Genomic DNA, 24,928 nt, shown 5'->3' with positions numbered 1-24,928 from the left:
GTGTTGGCTCAATCTCGTCTTGGAAACTTTGTTGACCTGACAGATTACAATTTACACTTTTTCTCCTGGATTAATTGTGGTACTTGGTCACAGAGACACCATGAAGGATGTCAGGGAACATGCAGCATGCCAGTAGGTTGGCTCAGGCTGTCTGTTAACTTCTGCCAGGAAAAAATAAATTTCATTGCCATTGTCAGACTTAACTGTTTCAAGTCATGAGCAGACAGACCTCAAGGGACTCACCTTCGTTTTTGGTAATGATTAGTGTTAGTTAGACTGGGAGCTAGGAACCCCTCCTCTTGTCCCCTCCAGTGATCCACAGCAGTAGAGGAAAAAGATCATATTGCTTCAAAGCCTTCTAGTGAGGGACTGCTGTACACCAAAGAAAGCAACGTCAGGTGAGTTACGGTAGAAGTAAATTTCACAGCAAAGGAGTGATGTTTCACTGGTTCAGGAGTAAAAGGATATTCAGGTGTTGGTGAGCATGTCTGACTTCTACTGTGGATGACATTTCCATGGTACAAAGAAGTATCTCAGCAACTCATTATCAGTGTCAGTAAAAACAACTCAGTCTTTGTGAAAGTATCAGTGGTGGTCTGACACAGATAGTTCGGTCACAGGAAAAATATATACTGTAGACTGTGTAACCTTGAGTCATCAAAGTCATAGCCTGTCAGTCATCAAAATGATCTTCATGGCTGCTAAATTAAAATGCTGGGGTTTAGTGTCACTTTGCATCAGTAAATTGGCAGTTTTCACTGAGGATTTTTTTATGTTTCCCAAACCCTGCTTAAGAGTTTCTAACAAAAATCATGTTGAGAGAGAAAATGGAGGAATCCAAGATATAAGTAATTGGCTCCAGAACTAGAATAGTCTCCATTTTCTCAGTGTGAATTTACTCTTTCACTAAACAGGCTGAAGGGACAAAGACAAAAAGCAGTTTTGAAATTCACAGAAACACTTGTAGTGATGTTAAAGCAAAAGCCACTCACACTTTGCCACAAAGAAATGATTGCAAATAACATGGCTTTGAAAGCAGCAGTTACTATGTGCAGCGTTTCTCATTTCAAACACGTTTTTGTCTGTAATTTTTAGTGTTATGTTACCTATTTAATTTTAAATAGTTCTTAACAAAATATGAGAGCGAAGGATGAGTGTTTCATAGCAAAAATTAAAAAATCAGGAAAAAAATTGTGGGAAATATCATGTGGTTCAAATCTCATTCAATGTCATACTCTGAACTCATCCTGATTCATATTTTGAGTCAAGTGTAGGTTTTTAGCTTTGTTTCTCAAATATTGCGGAATCGAACTTTGAGGATTGAAAAATGTTGTAGGAGGGGGTCAAAGATAAGTGTCTAAATAGAACAGATATACCAGACAACAAATGTAATGATCCTTTCACCTCTCAACTGCAGTGCTGGATCAGACTTTGCAGATAATTACTAGAAGTTAAGCAGGTTCTGCCTGATGGGTGGCCTACATTAAATGTTTTCTTTAAACTCTTCTGTGTAGCTACTGCATGAACATGTCCTGCTAGCTGCAAAACATTTTGGATGCCCTAACAGAGAGACTAAAGGGAAAATCATAATGACACACATCAGTCACTTGGCAGTTGACCTTTAAAAACTAATTCAGGGATTTATCAATAAGAAGCCCTGTCGGTTTTCTCCCCAGACAAATGAGCTATACAGCTTGTCAATTCACTGCCTTGCACTTTCTTTTAGCCTTGAATACACATATATTTCACATTTACAATATTAGATCTTTTTAAATTCCTTTGTTATTGTAGAAGTCCCACTTCCCTTCCTCCCCACCCCGACTGGCATTTTGCCATGCTCCTGGGACATTATCTTAAACCATGATCTTGTTCAGCTTGTGAGTATTCTCACAATGCATAGTCTTTTCCTGTTGCTATGGTGATCCTTTCTTGGTGATGATGAAGCACAGGAATTCAACAAGTCATTCTTTTCTGGAACGTGACTTTCTGGTGATTTAAAAGAAAAAGGTCAATAATGACATCTAGGCAGATCATCAATATAGTTCACTTCCTGTGTTTTCCTCTCATCTGTATTATCTCAGTTCATGTCAGACAATTCAGTTTGCCTTGGTTACATCAAAAGGAGTGTAGAAAAGAGGCTAAAAAGAGCCTGATCAATGAACATAGTATTTAAAATTATGTGTTCTGCCTTTATATATTGTCCAAACCATCAAATTACCTATCTGGCATACAATTGAAAACAAATGTTTTAATTTCTATATCCTTGAATTGTATTGGTGTGCATTTTAATATCTATTACTGTCACATAGGTAAAAAACAAGCTAATCGCAAGGAGTTTTTAATATCTCTCTGTTCAGATTAGTTAAGATATATGTCATTGATAACTGATGCCTTGCTTATTGTAGAAAAGCAAAAAAAGTCCAAACATGATTATTTTTGTAGTAAAAAAATACCACACCTAAAATGCCTTGTAGTTAATATCAGAAGTTGCGTATTATTGTAGTGACATTGTTCGGTATGTGGGTGCTTTTGCCTAAGATAAAGGTTCTACAGTTTACTAATGGAATTTTACCTCTAAATTTTCCATATTTATATAAACAAAGGATAAAAGAAACCCATTACATCTCTGTTTTAGGTAAAATGTGCTCCAGCTTGCCAAACTACCCAATCTTGAATTGACTAAAAGCAGGAGATCCCAGAAAAGCAAGGTACATACAATAGCTGGCAAATTATGCTTTAGCAGCTCTAAGCTGTCATGGTACTCTATAGCTGCAAGATGCATTTACTCTGAGTATGAACAGAATGGCATTTAGAGTATTTAACATGGGATTTAGTTAAACCTATTCAACATATCATGAATTAAATGGAGCAGGATTAAGTGCTACATCTGCAATGTTCTTCCGAGTGGTGTGACTTTTTTCTGACTGTGTATGTTTAAACCCTAAATGCTCTTTATTTTTTTGTAGTAGTTGAAAGGTCTTGCCTTTCACAAATCAACAGCTTACTTTGAAACCTATGTTGAGCATGTCTGGCAAAATTATGTACCACCGTCACCAAGATTAAAAAGCTGCTTGCAGGATTCTCTCTCTTTTTGTTATTAATTCATCCCTCTTCCTTTAACAAGTGATGGCAAGAGAAGGGAGCAACAGCACTGAGCACTGGCCATACATCCAAGCTCACCTATTTGGCCAGCTAATTCCTTTGTCAAGTGAAAGAGAGCAGCAGTCAATTTCTGCACCAAGAGAAGGTGTCACTCATGTTACTGGTGGCAGTGCTGAAGGTCACCTTCCACATTCAGAGGCTGTCAGTTGTGTCGCGTCTCATCCCCTGACCACTGGTACCACATCTCAGAGGGCAGAGCAGCAGCACCTGAGGAGAAGGCTGGGACAGATGTGTGCTGGTATGGATGTGGCTAGGAAGACAGGAAATAGCTTTTGCCCTTGTCAAGGGCTTGGTACAAATGACACAGTGGGAAAGAAGAATCAAAGGCATTATATGTGATGGGTGACGATGCAGCCCACAAAGTGGTCTTTAGTCAGAAACACGTGAACCAAACACTCTCCTGGCCACAGACATTGAAAGAGTCTTGTACACATCAGTGAGCAAGATGCTCATCCAAGAGCAGGAGCATTAAAGTTGATGGTGACATAGGACATAGCACTCATTCTCTCTTTTAAGGGATGGCAGGGGAGCAGGGTCGCTTCCCTAGGCTTCCTACAAGGGGCATGTAAGGCCAGACAGGAGGCACAGAGGAGCTACACCACTTCTGTTCATGATGCAGCCTTACACATCTAAATTTGATCCTAGTGTTAGCAAAATTAGAAATAGATATGAAGGCATTTGCTAGAGTGAAATGACGCTCCTCCTTTTTTCAAGCATATCAAACCTGTACTGCAATCAGAGAATGATGCCAGATTCTCTCTTCAGGGTTACTGATTACTCGAGGTGGTTGGTTTGGTTTTTTTAATTAACATAGCATGTAAACATTGGGAGGCTGTTTGTCTGCCAGTAAGCTAGCTTAATATTTATACTCTTTATACAAGAGACTGAAGACGCACTTGCAACCTGCCCTGTGGGTCAACAGGTTCCTCCACTGCCAGAGTCTGATGCGTTTCTGTGATTGTTTACTCTGTTGAGAGTGACCAGCATTCATCCCCCATGCTCCCAATATAAATATTGTCTCAGAAGTCCATGGCCTTGACCTGAGTTATTTTCAAACAGGAAGGTAGCATTTTTGGTCAGTCTGTCAGGAGGGATTAAGTCTAGCAGAAACTCATGGCTCGGTTTCTAAGCACCAAGTATTTCTTGCAGGCAAGAGGGTGAGTGGTAAACATTTAGATGCAACAGTTTCTATTTTTCTCCTGCCCATCAAACAGCTAACTAGGAAGAGCATCTGTCTGAAATTTGGCACAATCAATGCTTCATCCTTAAAGGGTTTAATTATGGTGCTTGAATTACTGCAAATCTCTCTATTGATTTGGAATAAAAATGCCTCCCTCAGTCTCATGTAGCTCCTTCACACAATTATGCATAGCTCTCTCTTAACTTTAAGACTATATAATTTCAGTGTGGAATTTCTGACACTCTGTCTAGTGCATCAGACAGCTGGCAGACTGCCAAGCTTGTAAATTCTTCTGGCATTTGTTGACAGACCAGTATTGTAGCTGTTTCGTAAGCGGTGATTTGAATATTAATGCTGCTACCTAATGTCAAGAGAAGGTGCTAATTCTAAAAAGAGAGTCTTTTCCATCCTCTGCAAAGACTGTATTTTTTACACAAGTACTAATCTTAACTAGGAACATTGGGATGGCATAAATTAGGGGGAAAATGGAGTAGGGAAGGAAGCATTTAGATGCCTGAGCACTTCATGTGACTGCTTTCTTTTTCATTTCCTCAGGCAGAATCACACTTACTTCCTGTGTAAGAGGTAATTCTAGATTGAAGTCAGGTCATTACAGCTATGAAAGGGTGTTTAGGTTTAAACTCTCCAATCTGACTCATTTCTTATCCCCAATCCAAGCCTTTGGTTTGTTTGGTTTTTTTTTTTCCTCTTTTTTTGTAGCTGTCAAAAGTTTATAGGCTTGTTTGCTATTCTTGATCATTGGGGTGGATTTTCTTCTCTTTTTTTGGGTGGGGGGGGGAGAGGAGGGGTGTTTCTTTCATGTATTCCCTTCTGGGTCCATTATCCAAGATTAGCTATATACAGCCAGGCTTTGATCAGCACTTAACTCCCCTGTTCCTTCGAGAGCACCAAAGTACTTAATCTTCTACATTAATTTTAAAAGGAAGTATTTGTGTATCTTCCTTAACAGGTGAAATGTAAGTACTGCTCATAAAATTTTCATGGAAGTGGTATCTTAAGCCAGCATGACTCTTGTCTGGAGTCATAGTGAGACTCAGTGTCAAACAGATGTTGCTACTAGGAATTAAAAGATAGATGAGTTTAGGTCTTTTATGGATGAGGGTGCTCTAATGTGCTGCAAATCAACTGGAAATCTGGCAGAGCAAATGTTCAAAATACTGATTCTGAGATCCAACTTGCTGAAGTTCAACTGCAGATGAACAAAATCAAAAAGTGATGCTAAATGTCTATTCTCCTTTTAAAATAGAGAATAAAATTCTGTAGTATACCAGTGCCAGATATTAGTATTATAAAGTGTCTTGCTTTACCACTACTTTGTACAATTATGTGCTTGTGTGCAAAAGAAAGTGTGAAATGACCATACAAAGGGGGAAGCAAGGGAGAATCACCTAACCCATCCAAACAGAGAGTGAAGGAATGTTTTTCCCTGTCCTGTATTTCACCCAGGACTGACTGGGAGAGTTTAAGCTGCAGGGGTGGGTCTCCTAATAAGGCACATGCTTTTCTGTCCCTTTGCCAGGAAGATTGCTTTTCAAGACCAAAAGAAATAATATTGTACAACTCTCTTGGTGTAAGCCATTGATAAAACTCCATTTCCTCCGCTCCTTAAGAGTATGGACAGCAAAGCTCACCTGCAGAAGGAAATTAAAGGGCTGGTAACACAGCCCTAAATTCACAAACAGCTATCTGGACTGATTGGGTTGTCTGCTGTCTAGTGCTGAGAGTCTGTATTGTCCCAGTTCATTGACCATGGGGCATTCACTTCATTGTCTCCCAGCACTGCCATTGTTCATTGTTGGCAGCTCCATTGTTCATTCCAAAATTCATGCTTTTTTTTACAGAAACATCCAACAATACTTTTCTTCTATAAACCCCACTTACTTTCCCACACTGTCCCAGGCGTTTGCAGGCAGACCAGTGTTCAGAAGTCAGTGTTTCTATTAAACCATCATTTCAGAGGATTTTTTGATTTATACTCACTTCACACTGTAATAAAAAGATGGGATTGGAGACCCTTCATACCAAAAATGTAAAACCACAGATTTTGTGTTTTCCATTATCTCTGTGCATGTATCTCTCTCACTCTCAACAGAACTCACCAGCAGCTGACATAAAAACCACTTGAGATTCAATGAAAAGTTCTTAGGGAAAAAAAAATTTAACTTTTCAAAATGTTTTTGATTTAAAAGAACCGAGTGACAAAACTCCGTTTAAGTAATTGGTCCAAATAGCACTAATGCATTGGAGGATTTTTTGTCACTTATATTAGGGTTTTTTCCTCTCTATCCCCCCCCCCAGTCAAGATGGTTGTAAAAGATTGAAGAAATTAGTGAATTTTGTTCCAACATGGAGATTTTCATGTTCCAAATAATTAGCATTATTGGCAACAGAGAGAAGAAGATGGCATTTTTAAAATTAAAAGCCCCAATTTTCCCTCTAAGCTGCATGTCTGTTCTGGTAGTTCCAGAATTGCCAAGTGGGTGTATTTTTTCCAATATCCTGTAACTTGTACTAAAAAAAATTCATTAAGTTTGTGACTGTGAAGATTTCTATTTCCATAAAGTCAGGAAAATGGTTCATAATAGGGACATACATGTAACCCTCTAACACGACACATGAGGCATCACTAAAAATTCAAGGAGTGACGACTGAACCTACGTAGTATGTGAGAACAAACCCAACCTTTTACAAACAAGATGGTTAATAATATCTTCTAAATATTTTGTGGCGGGGTAAGGGTGAGGTTGGCTTTTTTTAAACTTGGAGGTGTTTAATGTGAAAAATCACTTCAGCCAGACTCTTGGTTCTATACTTAACCTGATGTCAGTAGGACTTCAAGTAAAGTCTGCTAACAGAGTTTAATGTTAAACAGTCCTCTCTTAGAATCTGCTCTCAAACACCTAGAAAAACAGAAGTAGTGGTAGTTTTCCTCGTTTTTGAGTTTTCAGCTTGGTGAAGTAGGGAAAAAAATAGATGTATTAATTTAAAAAATAAAAAAATAGGAACTTTCAATACAAAGTAAGACACATAAAGATGTGCATTAAAAGAGACAGCTTTTTTAATACTGCTTAGGATTTCTTTTCTTTTGCTGAATTGCTGCAGTTTACTTGTCATGGGAGCTCTCCACAGACCCAAACTCAGGAGGAGAGAAGTGGGTGGGGTGGGCATGGGCAGTGGGATGAGCAAAAAAGGACTCTCTAAGGGTTGTGTTGTTCCCCTTTGATGTAGGACTGTGTAATGGAGCTGTTTACTCCTGCTCCGTCATTCCTGTGCATGTGTTTAGAGTTTCACTTGTGATCCAGTCCCTTCAGGAAGGGGAATGTGACTGTGACTGCCCATTAACTTACTATCAAGAGTCAAGCAGTTAGGCTCTATACTTAGAGTCTGTAATAAGGAGAGCTCTGTAATTTCAAACCACAGCAGTACAGTCTCATCTGACCAGCAGAGTTGACATGATTTACAGAATGCCACCAGAAAGCTTGCTTTTATTTTTCTCCGTGCTGTGGTCCTATGGAGGAACAGATTAGTGAATGGAGCTAATGTCCAACACTTTCTCATAATCCTAACATGTAAGCGAGCATTTGCTCTTGTTGCAAGGTCAATTCTTGGATGCTTGGCTGCAAAATACAGTTAGGAAGAGGGAGTTATAGTTCATATCTTTTCTTTTGTTATCTTATTGTTCTACTTCTAATCAATGCCTTGTTTGATGCAGGTTTTATATATCTTCTGATCACCAGATCCAGTGGTTCTGGTTGCCTCTCTAGTTCATGTTTATGTGAAAACCCAACTGGTCTTAAAAATGGGAGAATACCTCTCAAAATTGTGGACATCTGTAATGTAAAGATGAAAGGCCAAAGAAGTCATGCAACACATTTGATCTAGTCTGAACAAACTGATTTTCCAGAACTCCACATTTCATCAATTGTTTTAGACCTGTGATAACGCTCACACTTCCTTTTGTGGAGCAAATCTAAACTGTATCTTCCTTTGTAGCACGCTGTATTTTAACCAGGACTTGCCCACTCAGTAAAAATGTTCAGTTAAAAAAATTGCTTCCAGTGACTTATATATAACACTCCTGGTAGTGTATCTCAAAACAAAATTTGCCTTTTTACTGTGTAATTCTTGATATTGCTGTTTATCTGAAAATCTCCCCCTTTGGTTTTGGATTTCCCCTTGCCTTTACTGAACAGCCTTTTGCACATTTCTCAGCCCACACTCATCTTCTGGACTACTTTTCTACTTTACCAAGGTCATTTTTTTATTTCAATTCTGTGAATTTGCAAAAGGCTTTTATGTGGGATCCATTGTAAACATTTTCCCTCTGAAAATGGCAGATGCAAAATCATGCCTATTATAATGAAGCAGAATTAATTCACTCAGCTAAACCAAGCACATCTGTCATCTTTAACATTTAATCCTAATTGCGCTCTGTTTATCCAGTCCCACCTCCCCTCTCCATTCATTGAGGGCTGCTGTTTTGCATCTGGCTGTGGCAATGACCCTGCTGGGCATGCTGAAGGATGGTAGGTCTCCTACTACATTATTGTGGTCATCTAAAGCTTCAAATGTCATTACAGTGATGGCCAACACATGGGTTTTGCCTGCAGCCAGTCTAATCACTCTTTTAGATGCTGCAAAGTTTCTTTAACCCCATTTACCCTAAGCCTAATAACAGAAAGTTGAAAAGTGCAAAACATAAGTTCAGACTCTGTAGATTTACTCTGTGGTTATCAAAAGTATGGCCTTGTTTTAAAATTAAAAGCCCCAATTTTCCCTCTAAGCTGCATGTCTGTTCTGGTAGTTCCAGAATTGCCAAGTGGGTGTATTTTTTCCAATATCCTGTAACTTGCACTAAAAAAAATTTATTAAGTCTGTGACTGTGAAGATTTCTATTTCCATAAAGTCAGGAAAATGGTTCATAATAGGGACATACATGTAACCCTCTAACACGACACATGAGGCATCACTAAAAATTCAAGGAGTGAGCAGCCCATGAAAGAAAGAGAAAGCAAAGTGTACTGTGTCCCTTTATGTAAGTTAGGTTCAGGATGGTGGTGTTTGAAGCAAACCTGATGACCTGCTGTGGAAAGACAGGGTGCAAAGGTCAGCATCACCCAGCTTGGATCCTGGAAGGGAACCAGATGAAGTGATGCTCATAAGCCACAGAGAAGCTTAGCATTTCCTGAGGCAGAGCAATCTGTCCCTATGCTGGCTGCAGGTTTTAGAAACAAGTCTCTGCTGTGCCGTGACAGCAAACTGATGGCTCTGTGCCACAGCTGCGTGAGCAGAGGATTTCAGGGAGTTGGCAGGACATTTCTTGGGTCAATATGTAGCTGTTTTCCAGGATAGATTAAAAAGCTCTTTGCTCTGTGTTTCATGTTTTGAATCACACAAGTGAGACCCTGGCTACTTGGAGAAACCTAGGGAAGATTCATTTTAGGATTTACTCTTTACAACCTATGAAGTCTTCTGTGCTTTTACCAGAGGATCTGTATTACTGCTGTCCCTTTGTTGGTATGCTCTAACGTGTTCTTTTCTCTTTTAGCTCCTGAATTTCAGCAGCAATGGAAGAAAAACCCTTGTTAGTTGTCTTTTTGGCAAAGTTGCTTAATATTGCATTAATATTGAATGTGACTGTAGTAAGATCAGAGAGGAATCCCCATGTGTTTGAGTGATGTAACTCCTATCTGAAATAGCTGCACTTGGTACCTGTTGGGGACAATAATCTGTTAAGTTCATCTTGGAGGATCAAAGACTGTACCCTCATATGTTCTTTTCAGCCTAATTGCTGTGGCAGGAATGACCCTTTTATGGCTCTTAGACCGCTGGTCTGTAGCTCTTTCTGATCTTTTGAGGAGCTACTGAAGAAAGTCAAGGGAACTTTCTACTAAGAAAAGAAACTAGTTAGTTGTTTTCTTTTTCCTCTATCCATCTGTAGTAATACTTTAAGTAAAATAATTGTATAGATTCTTTTTCAGCAAGATATATTCTGTAACCCCACACTTGGCTGAGATTTTAGATACAGTTTTTCAGTCAAAACCCTGCCCATAATACACAAGCAGGTCTCTCGGTTACATGAGAATAGTAGAATAGGAATTCATGAATGATGGCAATAATATCTGCCAACACTGCTGCAAGTGCTTTAAACAAAAGATTCATGAAAGTCTAAGCTCCTTTTCTTCCCTGCAGTGCTCCTGGTTCTCCAGCAGCTGCAGCAGGGCACAATTTAACCAATCTGGTGATGAGCTCTTGCTGAAATACAGTGTCCCCTGCTCCCAGATTCATGTTCCTGTTTCCTTTTTGTCAGAGGTGGGAGTCTCAGGGTGAACCACATGTGCCTGTTGCTCTGGACAGCTCCTCCTGAGTCTGTAAGATGACTGGGTGAAATGGGCAGCAGCTGTAGGTGGAGACATTGGGTCCAGTCCCAGCAGCAGCTCTCAGACAATATCAAGGATGGAGCTCCACATTCTGCATCATGCCCTTTCTTATCCTGCATTGTGCTTCCGTGCCTGTTGGACATCATAGGCTGTGGTCTTCCATCTGCCAGGAATCCCCTGTAGCATAGCCACCATGATGTGGCAGCTTGGGAGGGATTGTACTGCCAAGAACAGCAGCTTTCCTCTTTCTTCAAGCTTCACTGGTGCCATTGTCCTCGAAATAACCTTTTAAAAGAAGATAAAATATAATATTCAATTCTAAGGGAAAGAGGAACGTGACCATTGTAGATTTTCAAATTTCTTGTGTGAGGACACAGGAGACCAACTCTCAACCAAGTGGCAAGTGCTAGGACTTGTTAACTGCCTGTGGTGATGCTCAGATGACAAGGGACCTCCTTTTGGGTTAGAGTGGCAGAGGGGAATTCCTTGTGATTTGGCAAACTGATGCTTTCTCCATAATATTATTTGGCTTTAGGGTTTTCCTTCAGATACAGGGAGGGCAGGTTTAAAATTAGGATTTCCCACTGCCAGCCCTTCCCTTTTAGCACTGCAAGGGTATGTTTATGGGTCCTGTGCCAAAATGTCTTTATTAACAGTCTTCCACAGTTCTTTGGAGCAAAATCCACTGATATGGAACCAGGTATTTATTTATCTTTTACGATTTGTAGCTTGATTTGTTTCAGAGAGGTGCAGAAGAAGGTTTTCAGAAGCCAGAGCACCAACAAATGTCAAAGACACAAGTGCTGCTGGCAATATCTGCTGGACAGGGCCCCTCCACGGAGCTCTGAGAAGTGCGCTCCTGTTTGTCCCACAGGCAGCCAGCCAAAAACTAGCTGCTGAATACACAGCTGGTTCGACTCTCTCCCAGAGTAGGCACACAGAGGGCTACTCTAGCCCCAGACCTCCTTTCAGGCCATATGGCAAGCTGAAACCATTTATTCTTTTGTGCAGCTGCTTTACAATAGAAAAGGAACTTTATTATGGATTTTACTCCATGCTAACAGAAAGACAGTTGAATTTCTTCAGCCAGTTTTTGGTACACTGAATGCATCACCAGTCTGTAAAGGCAATTGATTTTTTTAATACAGTATCACCTAATCCATCAAGCAAGGAAAATACAGCTGGGTTTTAAATGCTGCCCTAAGAAGTAGTTCATATCCTTGATTATTTTAACTTTCTCCAGTTAAGCCACTTTTAGCAACATTTTCTCTATTTCAAAATCAATGCCATAGTCCAGTGGCAAAGAGGCAAATGATTGCAATCACTCACCCAGCTGCTTGGGTTTTCTTAGTCACTGCAGTGTCTAGTTGCTATGCCTGACTATAAAGAAAATGCTGATAATAAGTTCAATTGATGAGATGGCCTTGAAAAGCCTCTGATATTTTCTGGAGGTTAAGACCAAGGCTTCCACCCAATTTCATCGTGTTCTGCTGCAAGGAGTCTCCTTTTCAGGTCACTCGCAAATCAGTGCTGGCACATCTGCCTGTGTTTCCTCTCTTTATCTGTGTGCCAGAGGCTCTCCTCATCCACAGGCTCTCCTGCCTGCTGTGCCTCAGCTCCTCCAGCTCACAGTCTTGCTCCTCAAGCTCCAAAGCAGCTCCAGCAGTGGCTCAGCTGACACTTCTCCTAGAGTGACAAAAGTGCTGGCATGTGCTCTGGGGGGTAGCTGCTCTATGGCTCTGACCAACAGAAGCTGCAGCCCCTCTCTTACCTTGGACTGTGCATCAGCAAAAAGGATTCCCATTTTTCTTTCAAAGAGCTTGAGGTTGTATACAATGGTGGTCACCAAATCCTGGAAACTTCTGAAGCCTTTGATGGGTAGCACTGACAAAGGCAAAAATCTCTGCGATAATATGATCACACACTTTTAAAAATAGAGGGGTTTGTTTGGTTTTGTGCTAATTTACCACTTAAAACTTACTGGCTTTATGTTAGTAAAGGACAAAATGTCCTTCTGGATCAACAGTAATGCTTACTGAGGGTATCTCCTTTATTTTAATTTTATTTTTGTTATGAGGAGGAAGCAAGTAGTTCAGAGGGATTAGATAATATTGAAAGATGTTTTTTCTTTTTATTCGTCTATAGATAAATATCTAGTGATCACAGTTTTCTTTAAGTTGTATCTGAGGATGTTGGGTGTATTTCTGAACTTTTACAGAAGTTTCACTGCTATTACAACATGAATCTTTAATTCTCTATTTACAGCGAGTGCTGATTTCCCATACAATGGTCAAGCTATAGGAGATGGAGTTAACAGAAACTCAGCTATTATTGGAGGTAAGAAAACTCTCTACTTTTCCAAGATACTTTGCAGTATGTCTCTGATGGCTGAATTGCAGTTGCTAACAGGGGTAAATGTTTCCATATCCAGGTTTAGGTTTATTGCTTTAGTTTTGATTTGCTGTGTAATTTTCCCTTTCTAATTTATATTTTTATTATTACTTATAACTTTTCCGTATACTTTGAAACTTTACAATGCCGAAAGGATAGCGTTGCATTCCTCAGAAAAATTCAGGCCACATCTGAACAGCCTCAGTTCACCTGCCCAACGTAACATAAAGCGTCATAACATAACTCTGGCTGATTACAAGATTTTTTTAACCTGAACATTTCATAGCATCTTCATCCTAGAAGATTCTTATGCCTGTGGAGAAGGGCCCGAACAGGAGCAGTGCTGTTTTGTCACATAGATGCCTATGCCTAAGAGGATATCATTCATGAAGCTTCTCTGTAACAGGGTCGAACCCAAAATAGACCGTTGCAGGGAGACCAATTAGGGCTAAAACTGATGATAAAGCAGTAACATCTGCAATTATGTGGAGCCAGCGCCTGGTGGGTGGCATGAGCCAACAGTCAGCCGAGCCAATTTTCAAGGACGCGTAGAGGAGCTATGATAGGTCTTTACAGCCTTTGACTAGAAAGTGAACATCAGAGGTGGAATCTGGGTTCTGGAAATGCTCACACCCTCTGCTTCATGGTCAGCAAATCTTAGCTCTGTAAGTAGATGTTAATGTTGAAGATTTTATCTACGGGATGAGAGAGAGTCACCAGCAGACTTCACAGAGTTGCATTGTGTATGTGGTGAAAACTATATATAAATATAAGAGTAGTAGAAACCAAGCAACTGTGGTGATGCTCAACTGCCTGAGTAGCTTCAACTCAGCTCAAAGGAGTTTTGGGATCCTTTCTTTGTGTTAAAATCTGCAGCTGGTCTCACCATAGTCATCTTTTCTTTCCTCCTGTGTGTAGGCGTCATCGCAGTGGTGATCTTCACCATCCTCTGCACCTTGGTGTTCCTGATCCGCTACATGTTCCGCCACAAGGGAACCTACCACACCAATGAGGCCAAAGGGGCAGAGTCAGCCGAGAGTGCCGACGCCGCCATCATGAACAATGACCCCAACTTCACGGAGACCATAGACGAGAGCAAGAAGGAATGGCTTATCTAAGCCCACAGGGATGGGGCCTGGGGTGGGATATGAGCTGGGCCAGGGTGGGACTGGGATGACTCTTGCAGTGGAGAGAGAACACTCTGTGCCGGACACTTGAGCACACATAGGATAAAAAGATCAGCACAACTGGAGGAGCAAGTGACAGGAAAATACCACTGAGACTGGAGAAAAAACAAAAAGAATATCTCAAGCATTTAAAAAAATACTTTTTAATATTTATTTACAGCAAATTGCCCCTTCTGTATCCCAACAACTACAACAAAGATCAGTTTTGCAGCTTCAGCATTGGTTACAATTTTAAGTAATACCTGTCTATTTCTGTGTGTGTTTAGAGATGTTCTGGATACCTGTGACAAGAAACAGGGCTGGTTTTTTACAATTTTTAAAAGCTGTTTGAAATGTGGGTGGTTCTGTCCTGAGAACAAGTGGCAGCCCTTTCTTCCCGGTGTGGTGTTCGTTCCTGGCTGGCCACTTCCCCGCAGGCTGCCCTCAGCGCCGCACTTTGGCCACATCACCGTTACCTCGGTGGTGTTGATCCAGGGGTTCAGGCTGGGGGTGGGACAGGGGGTGAGGACTAATGCAAATCTTACTCACCAGTTTCTCAACATCTCATTGGCCCATGTCAGCCCTGGCAGGACCCATCTTCTTGACCCAGGCACCTCACTGTTTGTGTGCAATTCTCATCAACAGTGTAAAAATACTATTATTACGACTACTACTATTGCTAGTAAAGAGGATTATCATAAGCACAGGAGGCTTTAAAGGTTTTTTGTATTATTTTGTTGGTCTCTGAGGGAGGATGATGCTGTGTGAGTCTGTAGACCTAGTCTGTTCCTGTGTCTTTGTCTATGGCACTGGTGACCTGGTGCACATGCCAGGTTAAACTCAACTCTGCCTGTGGCATATTGGCATATACTGTACATTGTAGTAGGGAATTAGAGCCAGACTTTGTTTGCTTCTGTTTCTTCATAATAGGCTGTCATAGAAATATTAGTATGGCTTTAGTCAATGCGTTTGAACCCACAGGCTTCACATACTTCTTTTTTTCAACTTGAGAGTAGCAATTTATTCCTTAAATTCCTTGTTTCAGTCCCATTGCAAGGAAAGCCTCTGCTGGCAGCGCTTGCACAGTCAGGAAGGTGAGGCAAAGGAGGCTTGAAAACTCTGCCTCCAGAGCACGTGAGAAACACACAGCATGCTGGTGAGAGTTACTTTTCAATATGGAGATTTACCCAAACTATTTTACTGTCTTTGTAAGGCATTTTTAAAAATAGCAAGGCCAATGCCAAGTACAGCACTGCATCCCATTTTTCCTCTCAAATCAAGAAAGTCGTAAGTGTCACCTGAACAGCAGGCAGCTAGTAGGAAAGACAAAGGGGCAGCCTGAAGACCTAATATCCTTTGGTGGCAATAACAAAGCTTTAGCTTTCCCTCCGTAGAGAAGCATGGTTCTCCTATGGTCTGAATTGATAGGAATTTAAGGCCTTAATGGACAGGTTGTGCAGTGGAACAGAATGAAGGATTGAATATACTGCAGGGCTTTGCCACGTGCTAAAAGAACAGAAACAATACCAGGAATTTCCCTTTAAAAGTATTTATTCTTGTGACAGTCCTAGATTTGCTTTGTCTTTAATATTTCTGTGTTTAGTACGCACAGATTTAATTCATTTTTCTGCACTATAAGGATTTATTTTTCACCCAAATGTGCAAACTACTACATTGAGCAGTGCTAACATTTTTAATTTCCCTATTTCTTTTGTTCCAACTTTCATTATTCTAATTGACACTTTAAAAATAAATAAAAAAATCATGTAGGGGGAAGAAAATATTTGAGTCTTACCAAACAAGACACTGATAAGCACAATTTGTCAGAAAGACAGGCCTGATAGTTTGGGTATTAAGGATGGTAGTCTAAAGTCCTGTTCTTGAGGAACATTATCATTGAACATAGATATCAGAGCAAATCAAGCCCATTAATTTCTTCTATTTATGGATTTGGAATTATCATACAAAAGAGTTGCCAGTTTCAAAAAAAAATACTGTTTCTCAGGTAATATAAGTGGCAGAGAGGTTCAGGTAGGCATAAAACTTACCTCTGTCACTCTTGTGCTCTGCAGTCTTTTGCCTTGCCTCCAGTGTTAACCTCTTCCTCTCTTGTCTGTAATCAAGCAGATGAGTCCTGGGTTTAATCATGAGTGTAAAATAAGTCTTCTCACCTTGGAGAATATCAGGGGATGGATCTACCCTGCACCACCATTCAGCAAACCACATAGCAATCACAGGTGTCTCTGTAGGATTGAAAAGGCATTATCTTTTCTATATGATTTTATGTTTCATTTTATTTTAATGGTATTTTAGTCCAGTCTGGAAAACATCCTTGCCTGCAACTTCAAGCTACCAAGTGAAGTGAATAGAGCATCATTTGCATAGATTGGGATTTGGTTTGCAGAAAAAAAGCTCGGAATTTAATGTCTGTGAGGAAGATCAGACTTATGTATCCTGAGAGACTAGAGTCCTCTGCTACTTATGTGGGAGAGACAGATTTAACAGCTGTAGTGTAAATTGCCAAATTCCTCTGCATGGCACTAGAAGGGAAAGATGGCTTGGTCTCCATGTCTAACCAAGTTCTTGGCAAAGCAAGAGGCAGTTGTCTCTGGGTTATGGCAGTGAGGCCTGTGACACCTATTCACTGATTTTCTAAAAAACTACCAGCTAGTCTCCCACAACCCTGTAAGCCAGAACTTCTGGCAAATAACCTTGGACCATTGCATAAGCTATAGTTATAAATTAGTGTCTTAAGTTTGAAAAACAGTTTGAATTTCTGAAACCAAGTCATGAGCATCTGCACCTCTCCATTGACTGGACACCGTGGACCTTTTTATGTGAAATACATTAGTGCTGTGCTAAAATACAGTCACTTTCATAACTCTAGAAACCTTTAATTATTAGAATTTTTGTTTCTCCTTGAACTGGGTCTTAGACATGATATTATCGATGAGCAGCTGGTCTCTGTATAGGCATTTGGTGACTTTGGGTGAATTCCTGCCTGTCTGCTTTGTATTTAATTTCTGAGAATGGTGTATGTTTAATTATAGGCAGTGGTCATTCAGCATCCTGTCAATGAAGCAGGAGCAGGCTCTGAGACATAGCCTGTGTACTTTGCTAGCAATAGGTCTGTTCTGAGGATTTCTTCCTCTGCAAGCCCATCATTGAAGGATGAAAAAACATCCATAGTTTATTTCACCCACTCTTACTTGTGCCAAAATACCATGTTGTTTAACAGGTATGTGGGAAAATCTGTTGGAGGGGAGAGTGGATCCTACTTTTATAAAACTCTGTACTTTCCCCAAAGAATATTAAAATAATCAGTCTTTTATCACCTGTTTTTTAGCTGTTTCACCTATTTGAACTGTGCAGGAAAATGTAGCTTCTTGTACTGGTTTGGGAACCAAAGTGTCCCAGCTGTGTTTCTAAAGGGTCATTCCCGACACCACAGGAAATGATGGCAAAACTGCCACCAGCAGTGGGGAGAGCAAGACTGGGCTGGAGATCAGAGCTCTCAGTGTTAGTGAAATAATGTAAGCAGTATTTTGGATTCTCATTCACAAGACTTGCAGACCACCAGGTAATGAGACATGGAGCTCTAAAGAGACAAAACAATGGAAAACCTATTTTGATGTCAGCCCAGCCTCAAGGGAAATCCGCAATCCAGTCTGGTGGTTTTGAATCAGGTCTTTCATGCGCTGATTGTTCCGTATTTACTGATAGAAAATTCAGATGTATGAAATAGGAGTATGTATCTTTAACTTGTACTGGAGCATTTCTGCTTTGTATTTTTTGTGTCTTAAACTTTACCTGTACCTTTTATATCTCTTCTAGCAGTTACCACTTCAAAGGTACGGCAGCATTTTAGCGTCATGCTCTAGGCAGCATGATACATGTGAGGGGATGGTCATCGCAAATATTTTAGTGAGACTGCCGAAGCAGTGGTGTGTATGTACAAGTTTATTGTACTGATAAGAGCTCAATTAAAACAATGTCCTTTAATGGCAGATTCATCTAATTTCCAGGGTATCTGTTGAAATGTAAAGCTATCTAAGTTCGACAAGCAATAGCTTTCAATATGGTTTCTCCCATGAATGATTTTACTTTCCATCAAGCATGGTGATCCTGAAAGGATGTCATTTTTGAAAAGCAGAACCTAAATTCTGGTAATCAGTTGTCATTATCCATCCTAGAGAAATTAAACAGAAACTTTACTTTCTAACAGCAACAGCATGCAAATTAGAATGAATGAAGGGCAGTGTGTTTGTATGCATAAATATCTTTTGTGAATGTCTTTCCTTTTAACTAAAGTTCTATTAGAAACCAGATTGGTAAATAAAGAGGAGGGGGGAAAAAAGGAGAAAGACATTTGAAATAGTTTTAATCACTGTAACAGCTGTTTCCTCATGCTTTGGATATTCTGTTCACTGCCCATATTTTTAACTTCTCTAGTGCCAGGAAATCAGTTTGGAAAGGACAGAAGTTGGAATGACCTCTTAAGAAAAGAACCCCAGTACATGAAAAAAGGTACTCCGGAATGCAGTTATATGCTGGAAGAGAGGGTGCTAAAATCAGGGAAGATTTATTGAAGTGCAAGTGTGTTCCTGCATCAGAGTTATCTGTTACGGAGTGTACATCTGTACTCGTTGTGGTGGGCAGAGGGTCTGAGAGCAGGGTTTGGATAGAAATTTAATGACTGCCTTTCTGCTTTTTCCCTTTCTGATCACTTTGCAGTTAGCAGCAAGCAGTCTGCTATCAGTTCTGTTCACATTTGTTACTGCAGATTCGGTGGCATTGCCAGCCTCACAAGGGTTACATACTACAAATGACTGAGTGTGGGTTGTTTGCTTTCCTTTCCTACCGTAACTCTGTCCTTTCCTTCATGAATGAGAGCCTTTTATTGAAACTGTCAAGAAAAATGTATGCCCAGCTCAACAGACTTGTGTCTGTTCCTTTCAATAAACTACCTTATCAGGCTTTAAAATATTTTTATGACATGAAGCATTTTATAAAAGAACTATGCATGTGAATGGGAGAGTGTGAAACCTAGGCAAAGAAGCATCAGCGCAACAACCACCTGAATCACAGGGACTGTTGCTCTGTCTACAGCATGCATTGCCTTAACCACCCACCAAATCCCTGGATCCCTCCAAGACCTTCACTTCCTTTGTGGAATATAATAGTGGCAAAGTCCTGGTGGGATACTGTGTGACCGTGTTCTGGCCATTCTTTTGTGCTGACTGCTGCAGCCCCTAGAAGGAGAGCCACGCTTTATGTAGGAATATTTTTCATTTTAAAAAAATCTAGGACAAAGAGATGGGAGTGAAGGTTCAAGTGTAAAGCCCGACTGATACTTGAACTCTGTGACACAAAGAGTCTTTGCTCCCTCTGTTGCCACACGTGTCTCACTGCAGGCATGTGGGTGTGCACGTGCACCTCCAAAACCTAAGGCGATTCGGGATGCGATGTCTGCACCACTCGGGCAATTGCTGCCGTAGTGTGGGTGGATAAGATACCAAACTTGCTCCAAATCCATGAGTCTGCAGTGCTAGCAAACTCACTCGCTCTTGAATTAAGTGCAATTTTGGAGATAAACTCAGACTGTGCCCTACAGTAGCAGGCACATATGGTGCCTCAAATGAGACAAGACTTGGACCTGGGAATGGAAAAGCATTTATTTAACAATCCGTAACACAGTTCTTTTAACTCTGGCTTTCACATATAAACAGATTTCTTCTTGAGGCACTATGCTCAAAACTCTGATTATGCCAACAGCTTAAGAATCAGGAAGAGAAGGGGCCAATTCATGGCTTTTTTACACAAAAAGTCTTTTTTAAAAAGTCACCATAAAAAAAAAAAGCTTGGTATCAACAGGTTTTTTCACAGAGCAGTATTTCTTATCACTAGTCTTCTATTTTCAAAGTATCATGTGAGAAAAGCTGAGCAACTATTTAAGCACAACCAGAACCACTTCAGTGAAAAGGGGGTAAGATATACTCTGGAAATACACATATAAGCAGGTAACAAATTTAGCACATCCTGCTTCTTCTGTGATTCAGCTTCCAATAACATCTACCTGTAGTCCCACTGCTGTTATTTCCTTAAGGAAAAGCGTCTGGATTAAACAACAAACATAAAAGTGTGTACCTTTAGTTTTGCCATAGATTAATGTTCTTGCTTGGTATGTAATAGGGTATTAAAGAAGAGCAAATTGTTATTTCCTCAGATTCCATAGCATTAATTCTGCTGTCTCCCAAGGGTCAGGGATATACTATCACCATATTAATTATAATGTATAGGTATTTATACTGATAATATTCGACAACTGGCATTCTGAATTCTGCACAGAGCTGCTCTAAGAAACTCTAATTTATTGAAAAGGCTGGTAGATGACATTTTCTGACAGGTGAGAAATGTAAATAACTGGAATGACACTAGAACAGAAACCATTTGAGGAAATGCTTAGCATGCAGAACAATAAACTGTACCAGAGGTTCTTGCCTTCCAGTCAGGAGTTTGGGGTAGGTACAGTGCTGTGGCCAGTTATATATTGCCATGTGTTCCTTGCCTTTTTGGCCAAGGTATTTGAGCTCCTGTTGTTCACATGCTTTGAAACAGGCTATTGCAAGACTACAGCTGAAGATGTGAAACTTAAGCAAGCCACTCTAGGCTGCTGGTGAGAGTACAGAGTCACAAGTCCCAAGCTCTTCTACCTGCTTAGAAGACAATTCTCAGATTGTTGCTGCCTGTCCCTGTCTTTTGTCACTTTTTCTCCATCTTATAGAACATCACAGATTGAAAGGGACCACAAAAGACCTTCTGGTCCAACCTTTTGTGGGAAAGGGAACCTAGATGAGATAATCTAGCATCCTGTCCAATCATACTGTTTTTTTCCCCACTGACTCCATTTCCAGGGTGGTAGGCTGTCTTCAGGCTCTTTAAGACAGACAGAGTCACTGGAGCAAGGCAACAAACTCTTGAATCAGCCAGAAAACAGTAAAGTTAGATGACTCATGTCAGGTGGAAGCAGGCTTCATCTGGAACATTTCCAGCCTAACAGCTCTCCTTCATTTCATCATGGCTTTGGTTAGCAATGGAGCAACTAGCCAGGTCTGTGTATTATTTTTCTAACCCCATGTATGTAAGATAAATTAACTTGGCTGAATAAAGACAAGGTAGCCATCCACTGTATGCTAATGTTTGTTCTCTGAACGGCACATTCTCATGCTTACAGTGCGTGTGTCACTGAAGGAGTCTGACCCTGGCATAGTCAATAAATCTTTCACAAGCTGAACAAATAGCCCTGCACTGCTTTGTCTTGAAAAACTCCTTTGGGTGAACGTTTAAAAGTAGATCTATGGTTTGCCATCATAAAACACTGGACGCAGTATCAGCAGCTAGTTGTAAGTTATTTCTGTTATAAAATCAAGGTCTGTCTGCAGAGTTTTCTTGTGTGACTTGCACTAATGAGGCCTTTATTCCTGAAGCATAAACTACTACAACAGGGTAAGGTAACAAAGAGAAATTGCCTTTGCTGCACACTCTGAAACACAGCGTAAAGTCCCTTTCATTACGCAGTTCCTGGTAAGAGTAAGGAGTAAGATCTCTGTAGACATCTAATGTTTCCTTTTTTCCAAACCCCTCTACCCATTACTCCAAGGAAAGAAAATTGCTGACAGGTCTGAGTTTTTTCACATCTCTTTCTCTACTTTAGAAGTGTTCCCTCTCACTGACAAATTTACTGCCTTTCACTGTCATCTTTAAACTCCTTCTCAGCAGTGCTTGCTACTTTGAGCAGGTGAAGACTTTCACCTTCCTAAAATGTAACCATTGTAGTGAAAGGGTTATGTGCTGTCATTCCTGTCATCTTTTGTATTTGCAGCAGGTTTTTTATCTGTTCATAGTACTCAGTGACTGAAAGTACAAGTTTGGTTTCTGCCATCTGCAGCATTATTTTATAGCTTGTTTATATTTGTTCCAAAATCACAGCATTGTCTGGCAAAGAGAATCTGGAAATTAGGCAGCTGCACTTCATTCCACTCATCATGGTTACTTTCTATTGCTTGGTTCAAATTTTCCCAAGAGATATCAATAATGAAATTAATGTCTAGCAAAAGCTGGCATCTATTTTCCTTAGGGCCACAGGATGTCAGATTGAGCTCTTAGCCATCCCCTTCCCTTGTGCTTTTGTAGCAGCTATACAAGGCTGCTGTAATCTCCAAGGTAGGACACAAACAAATGATATTATAAAAGCTTCTAGTGGTTTTAGTCTCTTGGAGCCTTAAAGGTCTGCCTCAGCAGGGCCAACAAGTCAGCCCCCCTACAGGTTTCAGTTATGAGCACATCCAAGAAAATTCTCAACGTTGGTTACTAAATAGTTTTATTTTCATTGGATCAGCATCTCGGAGGGGAAAAAATGATTCTGTGTGTGGAATACCTGAGATACTACACTTACCCATTGTAACTCCTGCATTGTATCTGATCTTTCAAAGCTCCAACTGCTTAAGAGAAGGGATCAGAGTCACTTGAATAAAGAAGGCTAAGGCATCACTTGGTTCCTATTAACTATGAAGCAGAGAGAACTGGCTTTCCACAGATCTGCTTTGCATGGTCAGTCTCAGCCACACATGAGCAATGGGAACTTTTCCTCTGCCCTTCAGTGGATCAAGACCCATCAGTGGGCTGGCTGGGCAGGTGTCACATAAATTATCTTCAGTCCTAATGAGCTGACTCACACGTTGAGCAGCCTGCATCCAGGGAGTTCCTCTGACACAACAGCATGATTTGGCACAATATTCCTGAAAGGCTTCAGCTCCCCAACAACTCTGCTACCCCATTTGACTACTGCTAATTAAAAGAAGCCTGAAGGAAATTACCTATACTGAATTAATCCTACATGTGGATGCCAATCCTAACTAAGAGTGCTTAATTTCATGGAGATTAAATAGATTTCCCCCCCATCATGGAGTGCTTGGGCTGTGCTCAGTCTGATGCTTCTTACTGACATATATAAATAGAGATATAGAGATAAATAGATATTTTTATGGAGATGTTTTATAAGTGGCCTTTACTTTGTGCATGGTAACTATTGCCAAACTCGTTATTTAGGAGCTACAGAAATGGCTGGTTCTGCATTTTAGAAAGCAATCAGCTGTCTCTGTTGCAAGGGAGACTTGGGGTACAGGCTTGGATTTTGATTTCTATTATTCAACTATTATTTGCATGGTTTGGATTTGGGTTTTGTCTCAGTATCAGGTTTTTTTCTTTCCTCACTGGTTCTCTGGCAGGGACATATTGGGCTCAAGCAGGAACTTGTTTCTCAATCTTTGAGAGATGGTTTGAAGCCATCGGCGCCATATAACACTTCAGAAACACCTGCCTTGCACAGCCCGTGATGTTGCTCAGTGTGAGGTCCTCAAAACACAGTGTCTTGAGCAGTCTCTTGGGGGTTTCACAGCATAGTGAGGTGCTCCTATTTCGCTGGCTTTGCTTGACAAGATAGCAAGCTAGCAGCAGCTGGTGTGTGGGTATAGCCTTGTGAGCAGAAAAAGGGATCAGCAGAGACTGGGACACGAACGATGGTTCAGAATCAAATTCATATACATAGCAGCGGCAGAATATTGTGAAAATTGCTACAGAGGCAGGTCATTTTACTTCCTTTCTTCTTTTACTCCCTTTTTCTTTTTTTTTTTAAGTACTATTTGTATGCCACTTCTGAGTAATTCATCTCTACCAGCCAGCCAGCTCTCAATAACCTGGGCTGCTGGCTAGGGATGGAAGCGCAGTTGTCCTTTCTTACTGATCTAGCTCCTGCTGCTGTGGAGCAGTACCCAGGAAAAAACAGGGCCATTAGCTATTAGGAAAGCAAAAGCAGCCTCTCACCCCTTCCCTCCAAACCAGGTGGAAATCCAATCCCAGGGTTATGTGCCTACAAAGCTGGCCCAATTTCCTGTCAGGTGAACCAAGACCTTGTCTGTTTGCAGTTAATCTAGTCCACAAGTTTCTTTCTTGAGCACAATTTTCCCATGGGACGCATAACCAGGAGATGACAGTTACCCTAATTAAACAAAAATGTGTATATTAAAAAACATCCTAATCTGAAAGTATAGTGTATCTGGGATTCCTCTGTTATAGACACTTAGTCTACAAGATTTATGGCTACATTTGCTATGTTATGCTTGAATAAACATATAATTCATTGAAATACACAAGACTGATAAAAGTAATATGATCTCTTTAAGGAGAATAAACTGTTTGTAAATTTATAAAGAGTATAATCTGTTAGGCCTTATTTGAAGTATGTACTGTGGTTTGGTAAAAGTACAACATTAAAAGAGCCTTGCCAGATGAGGACTGTTTTTTGTGTGTGTGTGTGCCTGTGTCATTCCTTTGGAATATTTGATGTCTTCATTTAACACCAAAAAAAACCAAAAAACAACAAACAACAAACAAATGAAAAAAAAACACCAAGAGAAACCACCTTTACAGACTGTGTATAAGAGCCTGAGATAAACTGCAGAGGGCTCTTCAGATTTCTGTGTACAGTGACTCAATGGAGGGAACAGGTGAATCTCTTCTTCTGAATAATTTGGAAACAAAAATATCCAGTTTCTTTTGGAAACAAAAGT

At 40.4% G+C, this 24,928-nt stretch overlaps 1 protein-coding gene across 1 annotated transcript in view; it reads left to right on the top strand.

The window, feature by feature from the left end:
- CNTNAP2 (contactin associated protein 2) overlaps positions 1 to 24,599 on the top strand; it is a gene marked incomplete at its 5' end in the record, with an annotated part of 1,036,243 nt that extends 1,011,644 nt beyond the window's left edge. The window contains 2 exons of the mRNA XM_082287522.1: positions 13,009 to 13,080; positions 14,053 to 24,599. Coding sequence (XP_082143648.1) covers positions 13,009 to 13,080; positions 14,053 to 14,252 — 272 coding nt within the window. The 3' untranslated portion in view covers positions 14,253 to 24,599. The remainder of the gene's footprint in view (positions 1 to 13,008; positions 13,081 to 14,052) is intronic.
- Positions 24,600 to 24,928: the final 329 nt, after the last annotated feature.

The sequence above is a fragment of the Coloeus monedula genome, assembly GCF_965178545.1.
Source record: "Coloeus monedula genome assembly, chromosome: 1".
NCBI classification, from domain to species: Eukaryota; Metazoa; Chordata; class Aves; order Passeriformes; family Corvidae; genus Coloeus; species Coloeus monedula.
Note: the sequence above shows the minus strand (reverse complement) of the source record. Positions and strands in the feature narration are given on the sequence as shown.